This window comes from Helicoverpa zea, chromosome 9 (genome assembly GCF_022581195.2).
Source record: "Helicoverpa zea isolate HzStark_Cry1AcR chromosome 9, ilHelZeax1.1, whole genome shotgun sequence".
Classification (NCBI taxonomy): Eukaryota; Metazoa; Arthropoda; class Insecta; order Lepidoptera; family Noctuidae; genus Helicoverpa; species Helicoverpa zea.
Window position 1 is genome coordinate 2877962 of NC_061460.1, and position 22163 is coordinate 2900124.

A 22163-nucleotide genomic window follows, 5' to 3' on the forward strand; every position below is an offset into this window, starting at 1 on the left:
GTTTTTCTAGTTACGCAGGCACAGACAACACTTCATTCTGCCTCGTTGACTTTCTCAAGGGGTTCAGTTTACAGAGCGAGTTTTCTAAAAAGTTTTTTATTGTTGAAGTTTCCACGAAATTCATACATTGTATGTATTCGTGTTTATTGGCGTTACGGTATGCGGGCCGCATGTGGAGTGCTCAGCTAACACGAAACTAACGTCTTTATTTGGTTTATTGTGGGTGGTTACAATGATAATTGTGTATTTGATTTCGGTGAGACGGAAAAAGAAATCTCAGAAAGATCTCTGCTCATGTATTTTCCTTATTGAATAGGCTACCTATCGCCTACGCCGGCTTAAAGGTTACATTTAGTTTGTCAAGTTAGGTATATGATATAATCACTTGCCTCCTTATATCTTCACTCAAATCTTAAGTAGGTTCCCTTCGTAAGCAAGCTTTAACAATGTCTGCAAGCGCAGGATAGCCACTAAATCAGTATTAACAATCTGTCAAAGTCAGGACTTGCGGAAGTCGCCTACACTGCAGTAGCGACACAGAACATTATGCGCGCACGCAGAATGTAACAATAACCATTTGACCGACGCACGACGCCTACGGACTTTATCTAAGGTACGATGCAAACGGGCCACCTAGTTGAGTCACTTTATAGTTTTTGATGCACAACGTAGTAAATCGATACCTTTAAAGCCATCGTTATCATCTCTCTAGCCTTTTCCCAGTCTAATCGGATGCAGTTGAGTGTATTAAATGGTGCGATATCTGACTTCCTCGACCCAATTCTCATGGCAACCCGATACTCTATGTTGGTACAAATATGTAGTTATTCCATCAATTTACAAAATTAAAAAACAAACTCGAGTCAGGTATTCTTATGTAAAAACCTATTATTAAGTTTGTACGCAACTCTTTGATCAGGATTATATGCAAAATTCAAATATCGGCGACACCCAATCCTGGAAGAGTTACAATGGCGGTGCATCTGTCTGTCTATATGCCATGGCTCGTTTGTACCAAGCCTAAGCTTCGAACAATTGGGCGGCCCTACAAGCATCTTACCGGCCATATAGGAACATAACACTGTCATTATTTCCTAACTATCCTATAGTAAGCTATTTTAGAGGAACTTACGTGCACCATACTCCATAATCTTCAGCCTACCGTGTCAAATTGAACTATCAAAGTTTAGCTGTTTATTATGCCGTCAACATTTTACGTGTTTAGGACTTCATAACAGTGTTTTAGAACGATCTTTGATGTGTATAGATTTGTCGTAACATTTCCTTTGGGTAATTTACGTACTCAAGTACTTAAGTTGAGAAAAACATTACCCTCCTTGACAGTCGGGTAAGAAGACCTATCGTTTCCCTAACGTGTCATTTCTTTATAATAAATTCCTAGAATAAATCGGTCGTAGATCGCCGTCGTAGCAATACGAGTAAACTAAACACAGGCTTCTACGTCTAGTGTTGCCATTATTTATGCAGGAGTTCTACTAAAAAAGTAGTTTCCTTAGCCTGTGTATACCGCCACCATAATGACTCAATAACTGCAAGACAAACAGAGGCCTCGCCGAGGAATCTAACTCGTTCTATTTAGCTTTTTCTACAATCATATACCGCGGTTTCTCACGGCCAGTCGTGAGATTAGAGTATGTATTTATATAATCTCGGACTATGTCAGGTTACGGGGATAAGTAAAAACGATAATAATTTGCTGTTTTCTTGCTACTTATTCAGGCGGTAAAAAGTGTAGAGCTTTTCCCTATTTGCAGAAGAATATATCAACCATTATACTTGGGTCTATGGAACTGTATTAAATTAAAAAGGTGCTAGTATTCTAGAGGTAAAATGATTATTAAGAACCTTTACCAGTAATATTTACCTAAGTATTTAGCAAAAACATATCGCAAGTCCAATGCTAAAGACAGTCGTCCAAGGAGGAAGCAGTTCTAAAATCATAAGATTTTTGTAGTGCCGCAACTCGCGGATAGCGGATAACCATCTACGCAGATAAATGGTGATTTTCCGCGAACATGTCCACGCGACGTCCGTAAACCAAGAATCTATCAATGGACATTTCATTGCGAGCTACCATTGTAAATAAAAGCCATAAAACATTTTAATACGTTCAAATTCCCATACAAAATGTCGCGCTTGAACAAAATGTAATTCCTGAGAATTCAGTCATTTCATAGTCCGCACAGGTATGCGAAACTTATTCTATAAATCTAAGCATTTGCCCGCACTGCTTTATATACACGGACCATAGACATAGTTACTGTGAGAATTGATTTTTAAAAAGCCTTTTGCTATTCAAATTGAGTGTGGATCGAAGGAGTAACATACAAATGAGGTCGGTAGGACCAAATACTAGCAAACGTCACATAGATTGTTAGACAAGAAGTTTTGCATAGAATTTACCGTTTTCAACGAAACTGAAGATTAATGTTTGCGGATTTTGGGTATTTTTATATTCTAAGTGTTTCGTGTAACACGTCAAGTAGTCTGCAAATATACGTATTTCTAAGTTTAATGTTCTCACGGAAACGTGAGGGATTGCGTTGTTAGAATAAGTGTACGGCTGTTACGTACTTTCATTATTATACATACGATAATATTGCCACATTATCGCGTTAGCAAAAAATAGAAGGATTTGTTATATTTTAGTTCCTTCTTGATAAAAAAAAATGCAGTCACGGTTGCTAAAATACCTAATGTATGAAAAAAACTTAGCTAAATATTCTTCAAAATTATTCACTTTTGATTTATCATTTCCGTTACAATTAGTTGTGAATGGCGATGGCCATGCGGAACCAAACGCCAAAAGACCAAAAAATGAGAACAAAAAGCTGACAATAGTTGTCAACATCACGTCGATACACAAAAAATACCATTAGATGAGTTTATTATTTACATAGTAACTTTGGAAAACTTACGTGTCCCATTGTTGTACTTATACTTGAACAATATAAAAAGCTTAGGTACGTACTTACTTTAAATGAACGTAAAAACCTCGCAAAGAATCAATCGACATGGATTTTTTTATTAAACAGTTTATGTAAACCGAAAATAATATGCATGAATTTGTCCTGGAATGGACCGGTAATTTTTATTAACCTATCACGTGCATATCTACAAAGAAAACATGCTAAGAACCTCTTAAATAAATCAATTAGTTTTAGTCGCCAATGTTTGAGAAGCCAAAAATACTAAAATTGCAAATAAAGATAAAAGAAAAATAGAAGCTCTAATCGAAATCCTAAGTAGAAATTGCGATATAACCGCATATTATTGCGGTCAATGTTTTCAAAATCTGACAATCATAAATAAATATAATATTTTACTAAAACAAAAAGATATTGCTTGACCACCTACTCGCATGATTGCTAACGTAATCATATTTTTTACACAAATACATATTGGCTCTCCTTAAAAAATATTCATATTTTATCTATTAAGAAAGAAAGAAAATCCATTTATTTTAACACACAAATGACTTATTACTAGCCGTTTCGCTGCGGCCCATGGGAACTGCTACCCCTGCTAGGAAATATAGCCTATGTTACTCGGGAAAAGTGTATCTTTCCAACAGTGAAAGGATTTATAAAATCGGTTCAATTTTCTTTTTTTTAACAAAAAAAAATGTAAGTATATTGTTTTGTTGTGTTGTATATACATTTTTTTAATACTTAATCTTAGCACAGATTTGTCAGTTATTTTAGAAATCATATAGGCTATACATAAAACCAGGAAGAAATAACAGCGATTCGGTCATTAGCTTCTTGACACAGATATGTTTATCCAATACAATTTCCGAGCGACGATGACAAAAAATCGATTTGAATAATGATTGACGGTACATAATCGAAATCGTTTTGCGCCAAAATAAAATGCAAATGGCTACTACAGAAGTGGACTAAGTAAACATTTATTATATTTGTTTACTGGAAAATATGAAATTCTGTGTTTGTTTAACGAACCAATAGACAGATTTCACGTTCTATTTCTTTTGAATGAGTCGATTTTCCGTCATAATCGATCGCAGTCGCCCTACAAACCTCTGCACTACTGATTTTTGCCTCCATTTGGTGACATTTTTGAACCTTTTGTTCTAAGAAGCACATGAAAAGTATCAATATCCATCCGAATGTACCTATATTATCTGGCAGTTTGCAGATAATTCAAGTAAGTATATCTAATTATAAATCTGTCATTTACGTTTACAGCAGTAGGTAAAACCACCGAGTTCTGATTATTCAATTACGAATGCAACCAGTCTTCCACGATAAGTTTGGAATTAATATTATTCACATTTTACCGGTGTGACCCACTAACGCAAATTACTCATCACGTTTTAACGGGATGCTTTCAAAAACCCAAAACCGACGAATTAATTGGAATTCGGATACTGAAATTAAACTTGACACGCCTTTACTTAACGTCTCAAAACTGAAAAGAAAATTGTAAGGAAAAGTGATACTCAGAACCATGGAGGCAGAGGTCCTTGATTACTTTAAAATTGGTTTCCAATTGGTGATTGGGGGACATTTAAAATACCTTCCAAGAATTCTGAATCTTCCTTACTTTTTTGTTGAATAATTTATCAAACAATAAAAAAAACTAATAAAACCCTGGCGAAAGAAACAATAAGGTCGAAAACTAGCGTTGCCTTAGTCAATTTTGCGTAGGCACGCAAATATTTTAGGCGTTCGCTATACCACTAAACATAAGTTCATCATTTGTCACCATCATCGCTCGATAGCCCGATTAAACAGACAGGTGGTTAAACCACACATAATATTATTTGATTTATAACATGTTTGGACTTTAAAAGAGAATATGACCCTTGAGTTTGTTTCGGCGTTTCTTCTCAGGGATCAGTCAGTTAGGAAATGCCGGCCTCAGCGTTCTTAAAATGACGTGTAAAAGTGATGTAATGTCCAACTTGCAAAATAAACAATTTCATTTCATTTCACCACAACCCCGCTAATAATTCACCGTTCAACTAGGACCGTCCATGAAAAGGAAAGCTGGCCGAGAAAGCTTCATAAATCTGTAATGGGTGAATTTCCCGGGACCAAAAATTGCGTGGCATCGATGAAATCGGTACTAAAAATCATTGTTATAATATTCTAATATTTTTTTCTAAGTAGGTGAAATAGTAATCTATGTGTAGCACTAAATATTTTGTTAATAGGATTAATTGGTTCTCCAAAAAAAAAAAATAAACCTCAAAATCTCTCATTGCCGTGTTTGTCCACACGTCACCTTGATGTGTACTAGACCTTATTGATAAAAATGTATTAGTTATTTATATTAAAACCTACTTTTATTTGATTCGTGAATAGTTAAAGTATTATTACGGACTACATTTGTTGAAATATTTAAACAATACAACAAATGGTAAATAAAAAATAGTTTGTCCCAGAACCACCATTCATCGCCATGTCCTAAACATATTTAAGAATATTCCTTTTTCTAAAGGTTTGCGTCCCTCCCGCTGTGCGCTAAATGTTGCATATTAGTGGACATCAAGTGTTCGACGTGGAATGACGTGTGCACGTGCCTGCGTTTTCGCGCCATAAATGCAAGTATGCAATTTTTTTATCACTGGACATTTTTTCTATCATCGCCGTGGATAGGTCTTACTTCTGTTTGAATAAGTTTGTCCTCTTAATTGATCATTCGGTACAATGCCATCTATCTTATGTTTATTTGTGATGTGTTAATTACTGTGAATTATTAACAGATTTTTAGTTTTTTGATGTTTTTGCCTTGATATTCATTGCCGTGCTCTCATTTCCGTGGTTTCCGTGGTCAAAATTTGCTATGGAAATGAAAAAAAATACACAGCAATGAAAAAATTTTCATTGCCATGCCTTGTAAAACAATTTCGTTTCATTGCCGTGGCCGCATGTTTCATTACCGTGACTTATGTTTTCATCGCCACGGCATCATTAAGAAAAAAAATCAATTTGTACTATATAGTCAACTACAAAAAGATATTTCCACGTTCACCTCACTAAATGATAAACTTACACACACCACTTCAGGTTCAGGTTCACTTAGGTTGTTTTACTAGAGGAGTATTTAAGAAAAGAAAGAGAAAGATATGTCAAAACGATGGCTGCAGGAATAGTTTTCATTGCCATGGACGCATGTTTCATTGCCGTGCATGCATGTTTCACCGCCGTGGCATGAAAATTTTAGTCTTGTATATCTCGTTAGTTTTTTAAGCTATCTACTAGATATTAAGGAAGAATACATATCTTATCAAAAACTTTAGTAAACACTATTTTTTCTTGTTCTAAAGTTGAAGTATAAAAAATCCACGGAAATGAAGATTTTATTGGACCTGTTGAAATTCACCCTAATATAGCACGAAGCCCATGAAAGGACAATCGGCTTTTTATCGGTTACCGTTAGACTGCCGGTCGGCCTGTGTCGGTACATTTGCATCCGACAGATCGGAGCCTACATTTCAAGGTCACGACGTATTTTAACGTAACGGACGAATTTTAGTAACTGGTTTTGATGGCGCCAGAAGTCCCGCTAAACTGATGACAGCCACGGGGCGAGAAATGCCAGAATTTGATACTTGACTCGTAATGGTAATGATGTTATTAAAGCTCGTAATAAAAGTGATTGGAGCAGATTTATAGATAGCAATCTAAAGATGGATCGTTTAAAAAACTGCATGATCCGATTGCATACAAATAGTCCGAAATATCTCGTTGCGCTGCACGCGAGTCTACTTAGCGATTAATCTGACTAATTGCTGATGAAACTATATTGATTACTTGAATGGACCATTCAGAAGATGGTTATGTTATGCGATGATTCGTATCTGAGCTATGGTGGACGAACACTTTTATTTCAATTTCTATAAAGCAATGCCCATTCATTAGTTCAAGGCAGGAAAATGTGACAAAGAAAAATATAACCGTACCATCAATGCGCCGCATTTTACTTAGCTGTAGGTACCTATTGAGACCAGGATTTTATAAATAAAGGACCTTCCTTTATGTTACAAGCGTCAACAGCACAAAGTGGATCAAAAGGTTTAACATTTTCGCTGCCAGATCTTCTTGAATACATAAACAGTTTTCAGTTTATAGGTATTCTATCGAGCACATACTTCATTTTAAGATGTACATTCCTCTATATGCGTACATAGATACTACATGCATGCTAAGCTCTCTAATCCTAATCAAAGATTTCAGACAACGTCAATCCGATACCAAACAACGGAGATAGCCGTATCAAAGACGCGAGAAAGTAATTAATTGCATTAATTAATCGGAATTTAAATCGCGTCTTACTGACATACAGACTTAATTGATTAAAACCATTACACTGATACATACGTTAATGGTTACGATTACAAAGATATTCTGTTTTATAGAAAGAGCGATGAAAGGGAAAATGAATGTAGCAATTAATTCAATCAGAGCAATTCTATGATCTAGCAATAGACAAAAAAATATATACTTACGGTGAGTTGTGTTGTAAGATTGTTGTAATTTAAAATACGATGTTCTTGTGAAGATAAAATTTTATTCAGTGACATAAGTCTGACAAGTCAGGAGACTTAAAAATATTTGAAATATGAAAAATAAATACTGTAATAGTCAGTACGATTACATATTAGAACTCTTTCAACAAGTTGCTTCCATTGAAGTATAAAGATAACCAAACCACAACCAGCCGAATACTTGGTGCCGATTGGTCAAATCGCAGATTTGACAACTGAAAATCATTCGATTATTGTTACACTTACATGAATGGTACAACTGGGTCTTATACAGGGTTACTGGTAAGTAGACCGCATCCTTTCAGGAGGTGATAGTATAGGTCAATACGGACAAATTTGACCCTGGGATACACTGGGCAAAAGTTAACCCGTTTCAAGATAATCGAATTTTAAGATCTTTTCTTTACAAGTCGTCTAGGTACACGTATACATTTTTATTACTAGTTAAAAGTCTCGTTTTTGCGGATTTTTGTGTGTTTTGTGGCTTTTTGGATAGCCATATAAATGTAGATGTTTTTTAAGTATTCTGCACAAAAAAATGAAAAGTAATATTTTTGAGAAAATATCTACTAAAAAAGTAATTTCTGTTCGCTATAATTTCCTCTGAGATTTGTACAGTTTTATGGTTTGTTATTATGAAATGATTCATCTTCTATCCAAAAACAAACAAAAATCCACAAAAATGAGACTTTTAACTAATAATGAAAAGTTATACGTGTACCTAGACGACTGATCTTGAAATTCGATTATCTTGAAACGGGTTAACTTTTGCCCAGTGTATCCCAGGGTCAAATTTGTCCGTATTGACCTATACTATCACCTCCTGAAAGGATGCGGTCTACTTACCAGTAACCCTGTATATATTACAAAGCTGAAGAGTTTACAAGCTTGTAGCAAAATCTTCTTAGCTACCTAACTGAGTTGAACGTTTTGATTTCATATCCATTCCATATCGGTATTCATACCTAAAGGTGTCTACACACCAAAGCCGCAGATGCCGGCGGCACAGCCCGGCGGCCCAACCCGCCGGCCGTATTTTGTACAATCATGCGGCATGATTGAACAAAATACGGCCGGCGGCTTGGGCCGCCGGGCTGTGCCGCCGGCATCAGCGGCTTTGGTGTGTAGACACCATTAAACTTCACGCCATTATAATTATAATCTGTACCAACAAAAAATGGCGCCTAGGCATTAGAAAATCAATTACAGAGCCTACATTGACAAGTGCCCTTGCCTTACCAAGAACTGGTCCGGTCAAACCAATATGTGAACGCACATTCCCGCTGCTGGTATCCTAGAGCATTTCACTAACTGGATAACGACTAATATTTTGCGATAAAGTCTGCCAATATACGCGCGGGAGGAAACGCAACGTTACAAATGGTGCCACAGCATTTTATAAAAGTGATTTACATAATAAATAGATAAATAACCGGCTAATAATGGCGAACTTTGGGTGAAGCCTTTTTCCAGCAGTGAATATCTTTCAGCGGTAATGACAAGTATGACGGGACTCTCGTAGTACTTTTGGCAGAGGTAACCCACGGTAACGATTTAGGCGATTCCAGTTGGTAAATGCCTCTAAGGCTGGTATAAAGAGTTTCTATCTTGTCTACGGATCTATTAGGTATGGCGGATGCGATGCCATGAGATGCAACTAGTTTCATTTGCGATTAGGGTCGCTTCTCCTTGAAATCTTGACTAGGAATCCTATATTTAGAAATGCATAAAAAAGCACGTCCGCTTTCGTTCTTTTTGCGCTGTCAAAGGCAATTAGAGAACGCTGGTATGTTGGTGAATGATAGTCTATGGTACTATTATTTACTGACAGATGTAATCCTGGACGAGTGAGTGCGTATGCGCGATAGTGAATGGATTATACTTTGATTGATTTTCCATTTGAAATTATTCGACTCAGAGTCTGTTTTATTCCAGAATCCTTTTAAAATTATTATTCGGGGGGGAAAAAAATTTACCGTTAATATTTAACGAAGTGTATTTTAAAACTTATTGTTGTAACCAACATAGTCAAAACACGGATATAACAACCGTGTGAATTAGCACTCCTGTCCCTCTCTATTATTAAAGTGACAACTGACTTGAACTGACCCCATCTAAACAAACACTTAGCTTGGCGCCTCTTAAGTAAAACAATAACCTACGCATTTCTAACAGAGTATTGAAAATCTACTACCGATCAGCTTTTATTTACTACAGATGTAGTCGTTACGTTTTTACTACAGATTGTCAGGTGACATACAAATTACAAATGTAGTTTATGAATAACTAGCTTTTGCCCGCAACTTCGTTCGCGTGGAATAGTGACTACCAGCAGATTTTTGATTTGACCAATAGATGGCGCTATATGTCCGGAATATTTTTTTTTTTTTGTAATAAAAACTATCCTATGTCCTTTCTCAAGTTTCAAACTATGTCTGTACCAAATTTCACACAAATCGGTTCAGTAGTTTAGGCGTGAAGAAAAGACAGACAGACAGACAGACAGACAGACAGACAGAGTTACTTTCGCATTTATAATATTAGTTTGGATTGTGCACGTAAGACATAAAAGTTTTTTTTTGCCATCTGTCACTCGGTTTAACTGTTTCACTAAATAATCGAATCCCACACAGTTTTACAACTAATAACAAAGAGAAAAATCTTAAATATTGGTGCCAACCAGCCATCAACTAGAACAACATTCAACCAATATAACGATAGTCAATTTATGGTAGCAATTACAAACTGACAAGACTGATTCATTACGAACTATTCGCCCTAAGTGAACTTCTAAACAAACAAATACACAATTTAATCCCGTTACTCAGAAATGTTTGAAAAAATCTAGCTTTGTTCTATTTCCTTCGTGTGGGAATTGACATGAGTCAGAAAATTAGAAACAGTAAAATGCAAGAAATCGTGACGTTATAAATCATGACAGGAGCACTCGATTCTCTATCAATATCAGAAAATGGGAATCATTGAACCTCCCAATATTATAGATATCTATCTAGTTAATACGCATACTGGAGATAGAATTTTGACATAAGCCCCATACAAGTAATTTCAAATTCCTATCTCTAGTAAGCAAAACAATAGATAGATAGAATATTGGGGATGGCCGTAAGTAGCCTCATTTATAACAAAAACTTTGCGTAAATAACTAGTTTGAATTTAGAACTACAAATTCAGCCAGGAGCTCTTGTTTAAAAGAGGCTGGATACTATGCATCAAACTGGCCACTAGAGTTCTATTTTTCTTGAATACGGACAATAAGTTGGTGATGATGACGATGATAACTCTTGATTAGTAAACCATAAAGGAACTGCGCCATGAGCACCTACAACACTGAGCGAATTCTCTGAATAAACTCGTAACGTCCTTCAACCCAAAATGGTCTGTGTTTATACAACAATAGTCACCAAAGATTTACCAAAACTGTTGTTATGCGGTGATTCATTATTTCCTACAATTTCGCCAACCGTTATTCTGGCACACTACTTACTATGATCGTGTTATGTGTGACACATAATAAGTTACCGGTTTTTGAACACTAGATTTAAGTTCTCCAAGCTGCTTTGTTTTACGGTAAATAATATACTTCCTTCTTTTTATTGTAAGTAATTTATGAACAAAGAAATTCGGATTATTACATTTAATTGAAAACACGAGATAGATCTTACTAGGATTACAAGACAGAGGACGGACTGTGCTGATTTATTTTGCGCACATAGCCTTCATCGAACTTTTGGTTGGTAAACTATGCTCAATCGAAACCGAGGAACTAACGTAGATTATAACAATCGCGTTTGCATTGATCTTCTGTAAGCGCGGCAATTAAAACAAGAGCATATTTTTGACTTCTCAGAGCAATAGGGTCCCACACGTGGCCCTTAACCATATCCACCGTATTCACATCTCCTAACCTGCTATATGAGGTGCCGTTAATGTTGTATCACACAAATAAGGAAGAGATGCAACACTTTAGCTCCCACGCCCGCACTCGTGGGTCACTCCAGCTTTATGGGTCAAACAGATTCAATCGTGGCGTCAAAACGAACCGTTTGACACGAACGAAGCTATCAAAGCGAACGCGACGCTTCCACATTCAAATCGTTCCTCTAATTACCGCCATTTTGCATAATTTGAATTAGAAATTAGTTGGACCGGTAAGATGTACGTGGATAATTACCATTGATGAAAGGGCACACAGCTTTTGTAATTTATAGAAGACAAAAGATGACTCTACAAGATCAAAGTCAAATTGAAATATAAACATTAACTCCTAATTGGTCCAAATCTTACTAATAGCTAAGTTAAAGTCGGAGACAACACAGACGTAGGTAAGACTTATATTAAGCCATAAAGTCGTTGTCAATGTTGCTCAGTAATTGAAATGATGTATATTATATCTTAGTCTGTCAGCTGTACAAACGTAGACGAAGCGACAGGACTAAAACTTGCATATCTGTGCGTCTCAGAATAGGACTCGCGTCTTGTATTGCATTAAGGTGTCTCAAATTGTTATGGAAACAATTTTGGGATACTAAACATAGGGTTCGTGCGAGACTTGAGATAAAATGTGTCTATTCTATGTCTAGTTATTCGCAGAAAGCACCGGCTTGTCTGAAAAGTGCATATCTCTGACTTTTTATGGTCCTTAAAAAGACATTAAACCATTACATGCATGTTAGTCATTAATAGGGCTGCCATCTCGAATTTCGCCAAACCCGGACAAACATTAAAAAAACCCGGACATTTGGCGTAAATCGCATTTTTTCCCCGAACGAGTACGTTTTTTTTAAACAAAATAATACCTAATTTGTAATCCATTTACAATTAACATATACTTAAATTCAATGAGGTGCTTCCTTACATGAAAAGTGTCCGGGTTTTCCCCGGACACTTCTTGAAACCCCGCCCGGACGGTCCCCGGACGGCCTCCAAATGAGGACAAATCCGGGGAAACCCGGACGGATGGCAGCCCTAGTCATTAATAGGGCGATTGCGGTAAGTCTAACTTTAGCACTGATCTTTTAGTACATGAATATGACTTCTCACGAAGGCTTAGTCAGCATTGCACTAAAGTAAACCTTGCAAATGAATTCAAACTGGTACTAAGAAACTCGAATGGGAAAACCCAACACCACTATATCGAATCAGGGACACAAAGCCTTGGATCTCATACTCTTCAGTACTAGTAAACATGTGTACCTACTTTTGGTATGTCAGATAACATTAAATAACAAATCAAAATTCGTTTATTCAAACTTGGCTGCAAAACAGCACTTTTCGAACATCGGAAATTTACAAAAGACAGCCTCCAAAACCCTTCACCACTTCCTATGTGTTTTTGCTGGGAAGAAAAAGTGGCGCAACGATCCTTGGGGTAAAGTGCAATCAAGGGAGTTTCTTTTACTGACTGAAATTCCTGACTACTTATTCCTTAGTGATCCATATAGTGCGCCTAATCCAACGATTTCCAGAAGCTGTTTTAGACAGTTCTATATAAAACTCATTTTGCCATTATACATAGTTTTTTTATGTTTTCTGTGATGATTAGCCTCAAACAACTACTGTCCGTAAGCAAAATCGAATCGCTTCTTGATTACCGAACATAAATGTATCATAACTGTTGATACGCCTACACATTACAATACGCGAAGTTTCCATGTTTACGATGACATAGGTAGGTCTGTATAACGAATGTTCAATTAACAATGAAATGCAGTACAAACAAGCCAGTGCTCACATAATTGCCCTCCAGAGGGTAATTCATAGTTCCAAGCGCATTACTTACTTATGCTCTTGTAAATTTATTGCTGGTTTAATTGCCTTTAGTGCCTCTATATAAGCATAAGCTTCAAACAATGCTCTTCGATAGTAATTATCAGTTTTAATGTCAACCACTTATTAGATCATCAATATAGAACAAGTGAACGTCGTGCCTAACAACGTAAGTAGTTTGCAAAATTGTATTTTATCTGCCCGACACACAAATAATACCTAGAAAGACTTTTAAAATGCAATTTGAGTGCGCGTGCGTAAAACAAGAAACAGTAGCTATAAAGAAAACAATAACCGTAGCTTAGCTTCGATTCGCCAAGCGTCCGATTTCACGTCCTCAAAATATTGACTACAATACGCTTCTGAGTATCGCATGACCATTATCGCTTGCAATACTGCACCGGCCTGAGTAATCAGACACCTCATCACTGGCCAGGGTTAACGGCCAATGACGTAGAAGCTACAATCACATTCCTAAGCATTCTGTAGTTCTGTACCCACGGAAACGTAAGTACCAGGACTGCATAACACATTAACAAATCGCGATGAATCGGCCGACACGTTAGACTTAATTGATTAAATGAACATTAAACAGCAACGGTCCTCTCGCCCACATGCTTAACCTACTTTGACTTTACAACTAATGCTTAGTTACTCCGACATTGTTTTAAAGTTTTACGTGTAATTGCATCCTCTAATTAATATCTTGAAGATGTTTATCGGCTGCCATTCATCCGGATGAATCGAGATAAAGATACATCGAGATAGGGAGGTGATTCTGTCGCTGATAGTCCAGGGAATATGCCAACAATGCAGTCTGCCAATCTTCTAATGCACCACACTTTGCTTACCGTTAATTGTGACCGTCTTATGTAGGATGGGAGCGTCAATCTCTAGCACTAAACGGTGTCTTTGTGAATGGACCTAGTGTTATTTCTGTAAAGCTACTGAGTACAATTGGTAATGACTCGGTTATAGTGACAATCATGAGAAATGTACCCAAAGAAGAGATGGTTTTTGGAATGGGTTTCTGTTCTGTAATTGCCTAATTTTTAACCAAAATTGCCTGCAATTAACATGACTGTAAACCGAAACCAGTGTTCTAACAGACTGCTGTAGAAAAATTACAATAGTCAAATCATATGTTAAAATAAATACTGAGCAAAAACTGAATAAAACCAACACGCGTTTAAACAAAACATGAAATCTTTGAATTGTAAAACGAAGCAGGTGTCATGCAAAATAATAGAAACTCTACTATTATATACATTGACAGTTTGAAAATTTCGATTAATCACTCAAACATGCACTAGTTTACATATTGTACGAAATTTTCACGAAGCCATGCACACATGCATGGTCGTATCGCGTGGAAAATGCAACAACTGCCAGCTCTGCACGAGATGTGAAGAACTGAAGAACTGTCCATAATGATTTACATGGTACTGGATTGTCATAATTATGCCGTAGAGATTAACCGATATAGTTTTTTTTCACACATTTCCGCGTACAAGTCGTTGAAATAGTTTATGGTCATGATACAGACCGATTAATTTTTTTGCTCGGATAATCATGAAAGTATAATTTGAATTCCTATTTCGAGTATGCCAATTAAGAATATTTGAGTCAGTTATTTGCATGTTACAAATAAACTTGATTTCATTCAGCAGTACTTACATAGTTTAATACTGGCTGCATTTCCGCATCCATTCTCTCATTCCTCAACCTTAGAAGTACTAATTGTAGCTTATTAACGCCGACAATCCAACACAAATAAAAGCACACACATAAACAACTCAAAAACGGTTACCAAACAGATAAATACTTAAATAGTAAAGGTTCCGTTCCGTTAGACGTTTACACTATTTCACATATTTAACTCCGTCGGTTCTATATTGTTGGCGTAAATATCAGACACGCAAGCGATCCTTGGGAACTGTTAGAGTGGGCACACACGAGCATTCAAACGTCTCCGATGACTTAGGTACCTGAGGATTCCTTGGCCAGACATCCGTCAGATGGACTCCAGACTTAAGCCATTAGTCTTGGAACGAAAAAGGAAGGTGTTGACTCCAGTTCACGATTTATTGTAAAGGGTGGCGTCAGTTAGCCGTGCGATCAGGTAATTTTATACATTTTTAAGTGCTGGGAATGTTTGTTTGTTTCCTAGTTTACTATGTTGTGTAATTTACAATTTGTTGACGACTTCATCATTATTTCACCGTTAATAATTTATTTGATGTCTCGGATGGATTTATTTTCCCACTGCACTTATCACTTTAACCTCAACCTCAAAAATTTTACCCATATTTGCCTAATTTTTGACACTATTACTCAGTAGATACACCGTTGTTACATCAGATACAGTGTAAGAATTTTTATTTCATCCAGAATTACCTATGGAGCAAATTCAGTATAAAAAAAAAACAACGAACCTAAAATAAAGCAATTTCAAACACACAGCTTAAACAAACAGTAATACATCACATATTGTGGTCTATGTCCGACATAAAGTTAATAACTATACAATTTTATGTGCTGACTTTACTCGCTATTTTCTGAGCACGTACATTTCAATAGAATTCCAGTAAGAACTCCGTTTACGACTAAATATTAGTTAAACCTTGGCAAATTTACGCTATTTTCTGTACATGCCTCATCAAATTTTATTTCTATAGTTAAATTCTGTTTTGATGGGATAGGATTTAGTTGACCTTAGACCTGATGATAAGGTTTGTTTTGTAAATGATATGCTTCGAATTCATTTAACTGATTATCATGCATTATAAAAAAAAAACTATTTAATATTTCAATTCTCAATTGCTCATAAATAATTTTCAGCTAACTTCAAGTTCGACTGCATCTAAGCTGTTGAAATTGCAAAGACATCCTTCAATTTTAATAGCAACGGTTTTCCTTAGAACAAGGAAATAGTGTGACTATATTCAATTAAGGAGATCGTTCCATCATGAAGGCTCAGGTTCCAAATGAACGTGGCGTAATATCGTTATCGCCATAGCGCATCGGCGGGAAGACTTTCGCGTGCGATTAATGACGCGCCGTTGTCTACACGTGTCCCGTTCCCGGTCTCACGCGACCAATCCCGGACTTCGCGGAATCCCGGGCCACACGCAGCACTGGCCAGTGCAAACAGTTTTTGAACAAACAAAAAAGTATTGACGCGACTATTTTGTCTCTGACTTGTGCGTGACGCGGCGACTACAAAGTTTTGTCATATTGACTCAATTGTCTTTTTAGGATTTTAATTCTCGTTGTTTTTGGTTACTGGGAAGAACTTAGTTGATGAATTAATTGACCATTTCGTGGTCATTAAATAACTATTATTTGTATAAAAGAGATATTTCAAATTCTTTGTTTGCTTTGATGTTTCACTATAGTTTTGTTTAAAGTTACATTGTGTTTTAACTTATTTATTGACACAATAATGACCGCGTGTTTAGTCCTGTGCCATATTGATACGATTAGTTTAGACATATTATTAAAATATTGCATTCATAACACTTTACTTAATTTGATAAACGAATTAAAACATTCTGACTATAGAAGTCAATAGATTTTTTTTAAGTTAATAGAAGAAATAGGTACAAAAACTTACGAAGCGTCTACGAAGCCCTAAGATGAGGACCAGACGATCAAAATAAGCGACGATGAAACCCAAACAATGCCCTACAATACAGATAAATCAAATGCATAGAGAGGAATATTCGCAACAAACTCATATGAACCTCCACTAAAAATAACTCTTACAGAAGATATGATATTGTACGGATATGAAGAACAAATAAACGCCAAGAAGGACAATGGGAATGATAAAAATCCAGTAAAAGCCATTGTATTTCACATTGCACTGTTCTTTATTGAAATCAGATAGGAGAGGCGGCCTGTCATTTCTCATAACGTTTTGTACGAACAACTTTTGCAAGTTTATTTTAAAACTTTATGCAAGTTGTCTGTTCTTGTTGTAATGTACAAGTTTTTATGTTCGTGCAGTTGGTACTAACTATATTTTATATTTCGAAAATGATGAATTGTTTGTTGTGCCCGTTAAGACTTTTCAATTAAACTTCTTCGAGCGAAAAAGTTGGGGAACATGATTAAACGTCTAGGGTTATTTTTATTACGACTGATTGTGGAACTTACGACTGCAGACAACCACATTTTTTTTTTTATTTAATAAGAATCAAAGGCTGCATCTATCCCATTGAAAAAGGAGTACCTATATCTAGAATTTAATCTACTTCAATTTGATTTACTTCCATCAATTATCGTGTTTACGCGTACCTAACCGTGTCATGGATGCCACTCTGCAACTCTGGTGCAATTTAATGGCGCTCCAACGGTAACCATGGTAACAGATGAACCTTTTTAACTGGTAATGGTACTGGTGATTATATCTACAAGATAAACCAACTACATACTTTGTAGACGCTTGTTAGATGAGATATTTTCTACCTTACAGCGATTGCATATGTCTTAGAGATAGCCAAGTTTTGCACCAAAGAGTACTTACTTACCTATGTTATGGTCGTTGGTTCCACCGCATAAATAAATTAGATGTGTTTTTAAGTGCAAAAAAGTCTAATTAATGTGCCCACTAATTGTCTGCGAGTCTTATTACATCTTTAGTAGTGATGAAACTCTTTATAAAACGCTAATTGGGTATTTTTGTTTTCTAGTCTCGACATATTCGCTAGAATAGAAACTATAGTAGGTGAGTATGTAGTTTTTTCTTAGTGATGGCATCTCAGAGTGTAAATTATTGTTGAAAACTTATCTAGTATCGATATTACTTTTTATAGAAACCGTTCTTACTTTCGTTAATTTATCGCGACAACATTATTGCCATCGACTTTACTAATTAATTGCATTTACGTCATAGATCGTATTTTTTTTTCTAAACTGCCATTTTGTGCCATAAATTGAAACTGCCAGTTACTGAAATCGTTTGTAGTTTTTGTTACAATGTTTTCGTTTGTCGATGGAATTTATGTTTGTATAGCAAAACGTTGAAACTTTTTTCGAAGATATCTTGATAACGGTGCTGCTTATTTTTACTTGCATTATGACACATTTTTTTGATGATGGAATGCAGAGAAAACATCGGATCTATGTCACAATAATAAGCTAAAGCATCAATAAATTGAAATACGAATATCTTGATTTTTAATTACTACATACGTTAAAAGCCCTTTTACTTTGGTACACTAAATAAGTATAACTGACTAAGTAGGTTTTAGTAATAATGTTCTCAAACACGATCTTTTGCAAGAAAGCGTTTGAACTGAAACTGACATTATTGCCGAATTTTCAGTTTCGGTCGTAAAAAACAGTTTCGTATGTATTGTAAATGTTGTATGAAGCTGCTTCCGAAACTCCTTTCACTGGTCAGACCCATAAATCCATAGGGCAGAATAGACCACTTGTCCGTTAGTCAAACCACCCACGAGCTTATTAGTAATGTGAGTAACTTGTTTTGGTTTTAACAGTCAAAATAAACGTTAGTGTTAACTTTATACCGATATTAAACCTAATCTAGTTCTCAAATGCACCTAATGAATGTATCGCAATCATGCTTAAAGTAATTTCATATTAAAATATATTAAAAAGCACAAAAATAAGCTCGAAGATAAACCAATTTAAAATTTAATTCACAAACAAGTAATACTAAACATAAACGCCGTAACCTAGTAATTACTTAAATGGAGAATGCGTGTGAAATTATTTTCTAATTACGGAGCACGCGCGCAACTTTTTAAATTAGTGTTGCGCCAAAGGGTCCGTCTGAGCGTTAAAATTATCGATAAGATCTCTGAGTATGAGCAGAAAAGTTAGGGGGGAGGGTTTAAAATTAATATTTCATTATTCGCGATGATTACCGGCCAACATTACGGCGCTAGTTAGTAAATCAAGCGGACGCGTAATTATTGCCAGTGCACTTTGATAAATGAACGCCAACCGGCGTCTGCGACTCTGCGCCTCGCTAGAGCGGCTTCGACAAAATTGATTAACATTTTATATGGATAAGCTACGTTTAGTAGATTTTTGAGTTAATCAATATTTTATCGATTAATGCACTTGTTTATGGACAATTACGTTGTAAATATGGTTGGGTTTATTAAGGTTGATTGCGCTCGTAAATTAATATTGGTTGTTATTTTCTTGTTTTCATGTAAGATTAACGATTATTTTATATAATAAAAACAATTAAGTGCTTGGTTAACCTGACAGTACCATTAATATTGTAATGCATTTTATGTATAAATTAAAACAGCAGACAAGTAGGAATAACTTATGCCATAAAAATATAAATAATTATTTACTTATACCAGAATCGCCCCCTATATACATCTTCACTATTTCTGTTTCAGTAAAAACCTTCTAGTAGGAATCTTCAAAAAAAACTACTAATGAGCACTAATCACTCTTGCTTCGTGTAACCCAGCCTAGGTCTTAAACATGACAACCTATTTATATTTCCCACGGCTAATTCATTTGTTCGTAACACTCGCTCAAGTTTTACAGTTAAAACCAAGGGGACATCCCTAGTTAATTCTTTTTAGAGGATTTAAAGGTCTTCGTAAATCTCTCATTATACTTGGTTATACACTTAATTATTCCAAGAACACTTAATATCATTTCTGAGAACTCTTTATAATGTTCATATGGCTTTCCCGATTAGCATTTCTATCATATGTAATTTCGCATAATATTTTCGTATACAATTTAATACCGTCATAAAATATAAATATCCTCTACGGGTCTTATTGCATTTTATGGAGAATATTCGTTATTTTTACAGCTATAAAACGTTTTGCCTCAATAATCCATCATTAAAGACCTCAAGTGTTTATTACATACGCTCTTCGCGAGCATTTTTATCTCCGTGTGAAATCGCTTGCATTCCATTGTTTTTGCATGGGGTGGCCGAACCAGCTGGCTCTGTATGTAACTTACATATAAACTCGTTAAATGTTTAACGATAATTATTCGAAAAAACATAAATAATCTTTGTGACCCTAAAATATTCGAATAAAAATTATCGATACTCGAATAACCAAAATGTAAACACTGATCATCACTTTTGAGTCATCCTACTCGATACATCGAATAACGAACTCGATGTAAAAGCAGTCTTTATCTTCGGTCAACACACTAATTAACACATGCATACGTATTAAAGCCCGCAGAAACTTATTTTTTAACTTCGATCGCAGAGTGCGATAACTTGCAATAACCCTTGGTCAAGGGTATGATTTATCATAAATCGCTTAATAACAGGGATACTCACCGTACGAAGTTCCGCATGATTGCTTCAGGTAAATACTTTGATGCACTTTGATTTCTTTACTGAAATATAATTTGAACACTCGTGCGTATCGCGAGGCGGGTTTGAGCCGCGAGTGACGTCGGCGTGCGCTCCGTACGAAAGCTGCGGCGATTCTGGCCGTTCTTGAGTCGCGTGCCTGCTCTTGAACTTGTGACTTGACAGCAGGTTGCACTGCCTTGCACACCGGTGCATTTTGGACAATACATTCATCGTCACCTCTGTCGTCTGAAGCGCCACCCTCGCGACATCTGTCAATCAGTGCGTCGCTGGGGGGCGCAGGCTGTGTTCGTACATTTGAAGAATTGCTATTGCAGCGCAATGTTGAATGAACGATTTAGTGCCAGTGTACAGGTCGGTGCAATTAAAAGATCAGAATAATTACTGGGTACACAGCTAAATGATGGCCAATAAAAGGAAATTGCTTAAGCTAATTAAAATTTATTTACGTGTTTAAATGGATTACCTGTTGGCTGAATGCATATTCCGTTATGCCACAGTTGCCTACATTAATTTATATAGGTATCATTTTTGTGTCGTAAGCGGCACGCACATTATCATCATTGTTTTTTGGGCCCGAATTGTTTGTGGTGGCCAAGAAATTCAAATTTGTCTTTGTCTTACTGTGAAAATTCTCATTCATAATTAAATCAAAAAATGTAAGTAAGTACAGTTAACTTTGTTCGTTTTGTTATCTTACACGTGGGATGATAAGTAGAGCATCCGTTTATGTATTTATTAAATCTTTTGAAATGATCAAAAGGCTTTCCTCTTTTTTGCTTTGCCTGTCTTTTTCCCAGACTTCGCACTTTGAAGGCCATAATTCAAGGGTTTGGGTTAAACCGAAGTTTCACTGTAATCATATTGAGTATTCGGAGAATCTTAATTCATACGTCAAAGATATTTTCCTGTAAGTGTTTACAGTAATACTTCTAGACTTAAGTGCAGTATCCATTAATACTAAATATACGAATGTGTTGTAGAAAAAATAACAAAACCTCAAATACCAGGTGTCATTAAAGTGTTTCAGCAATTTATCCGAATTATACCAAATTAGACGCGCTCATGAATAGTAATAGCAGCTTTTATACGAAACGTTATCATTACACTATTATAAGTGCATTAACACACATTCTTGAAACTTTTACAAACGCCCATTTAACAGGGAAAGTGCACATTTACTTTTGTTTTCAAAATCACGCTCAAGAGATGCAGTTAACGCGATTTGTGTAACTTAATTAAAGAAATTGCACTCGTCTCATGAAAATTCATCGTGTATTTTATAGAGAAACAAATTAAAAACTAATTGGTGTAATGAGGAAGTGTTTAGTTGGACGAGATAAGTGAAATCTGATGTCCGTCAGTCTCATCCATCTCATGTAGCGTCCACTTGCTTACATAGCTGGGACGGACACACGAGATCTGTCGTTTATACATTTTAAATTGCGTGCTCATTTTTGACATTTACATTTATTTAGAAAACTGCCTCAATAT

The 22163-nt window shown here is 35.9% G+C and overlaps 1 protein-coding gene across 1 annotated transcript in view; it reads right to left on the reverse strand.

Moving 5' to 3' along the window:
* The window catches only part of LOC124633465, a 44831-nt gene extending 24048 nt beyond the window's left edge, over positions 1-20783 (reverse strand). Inside the window, exon 1 of the mRNA XM_047168695.1 lies at positions 20634-20783. Within this exon, the coding sequence (XP_047024651.1) occupies positions 20634-20650 (17 nt within the window). The 5' untranslated portion in view covers positions 20651-20783. The remainder of the gene's footprint in view (positions 1-20633) is intronic.
* Positions 20784-22163: the final 1380 nt, after the last annotated feature.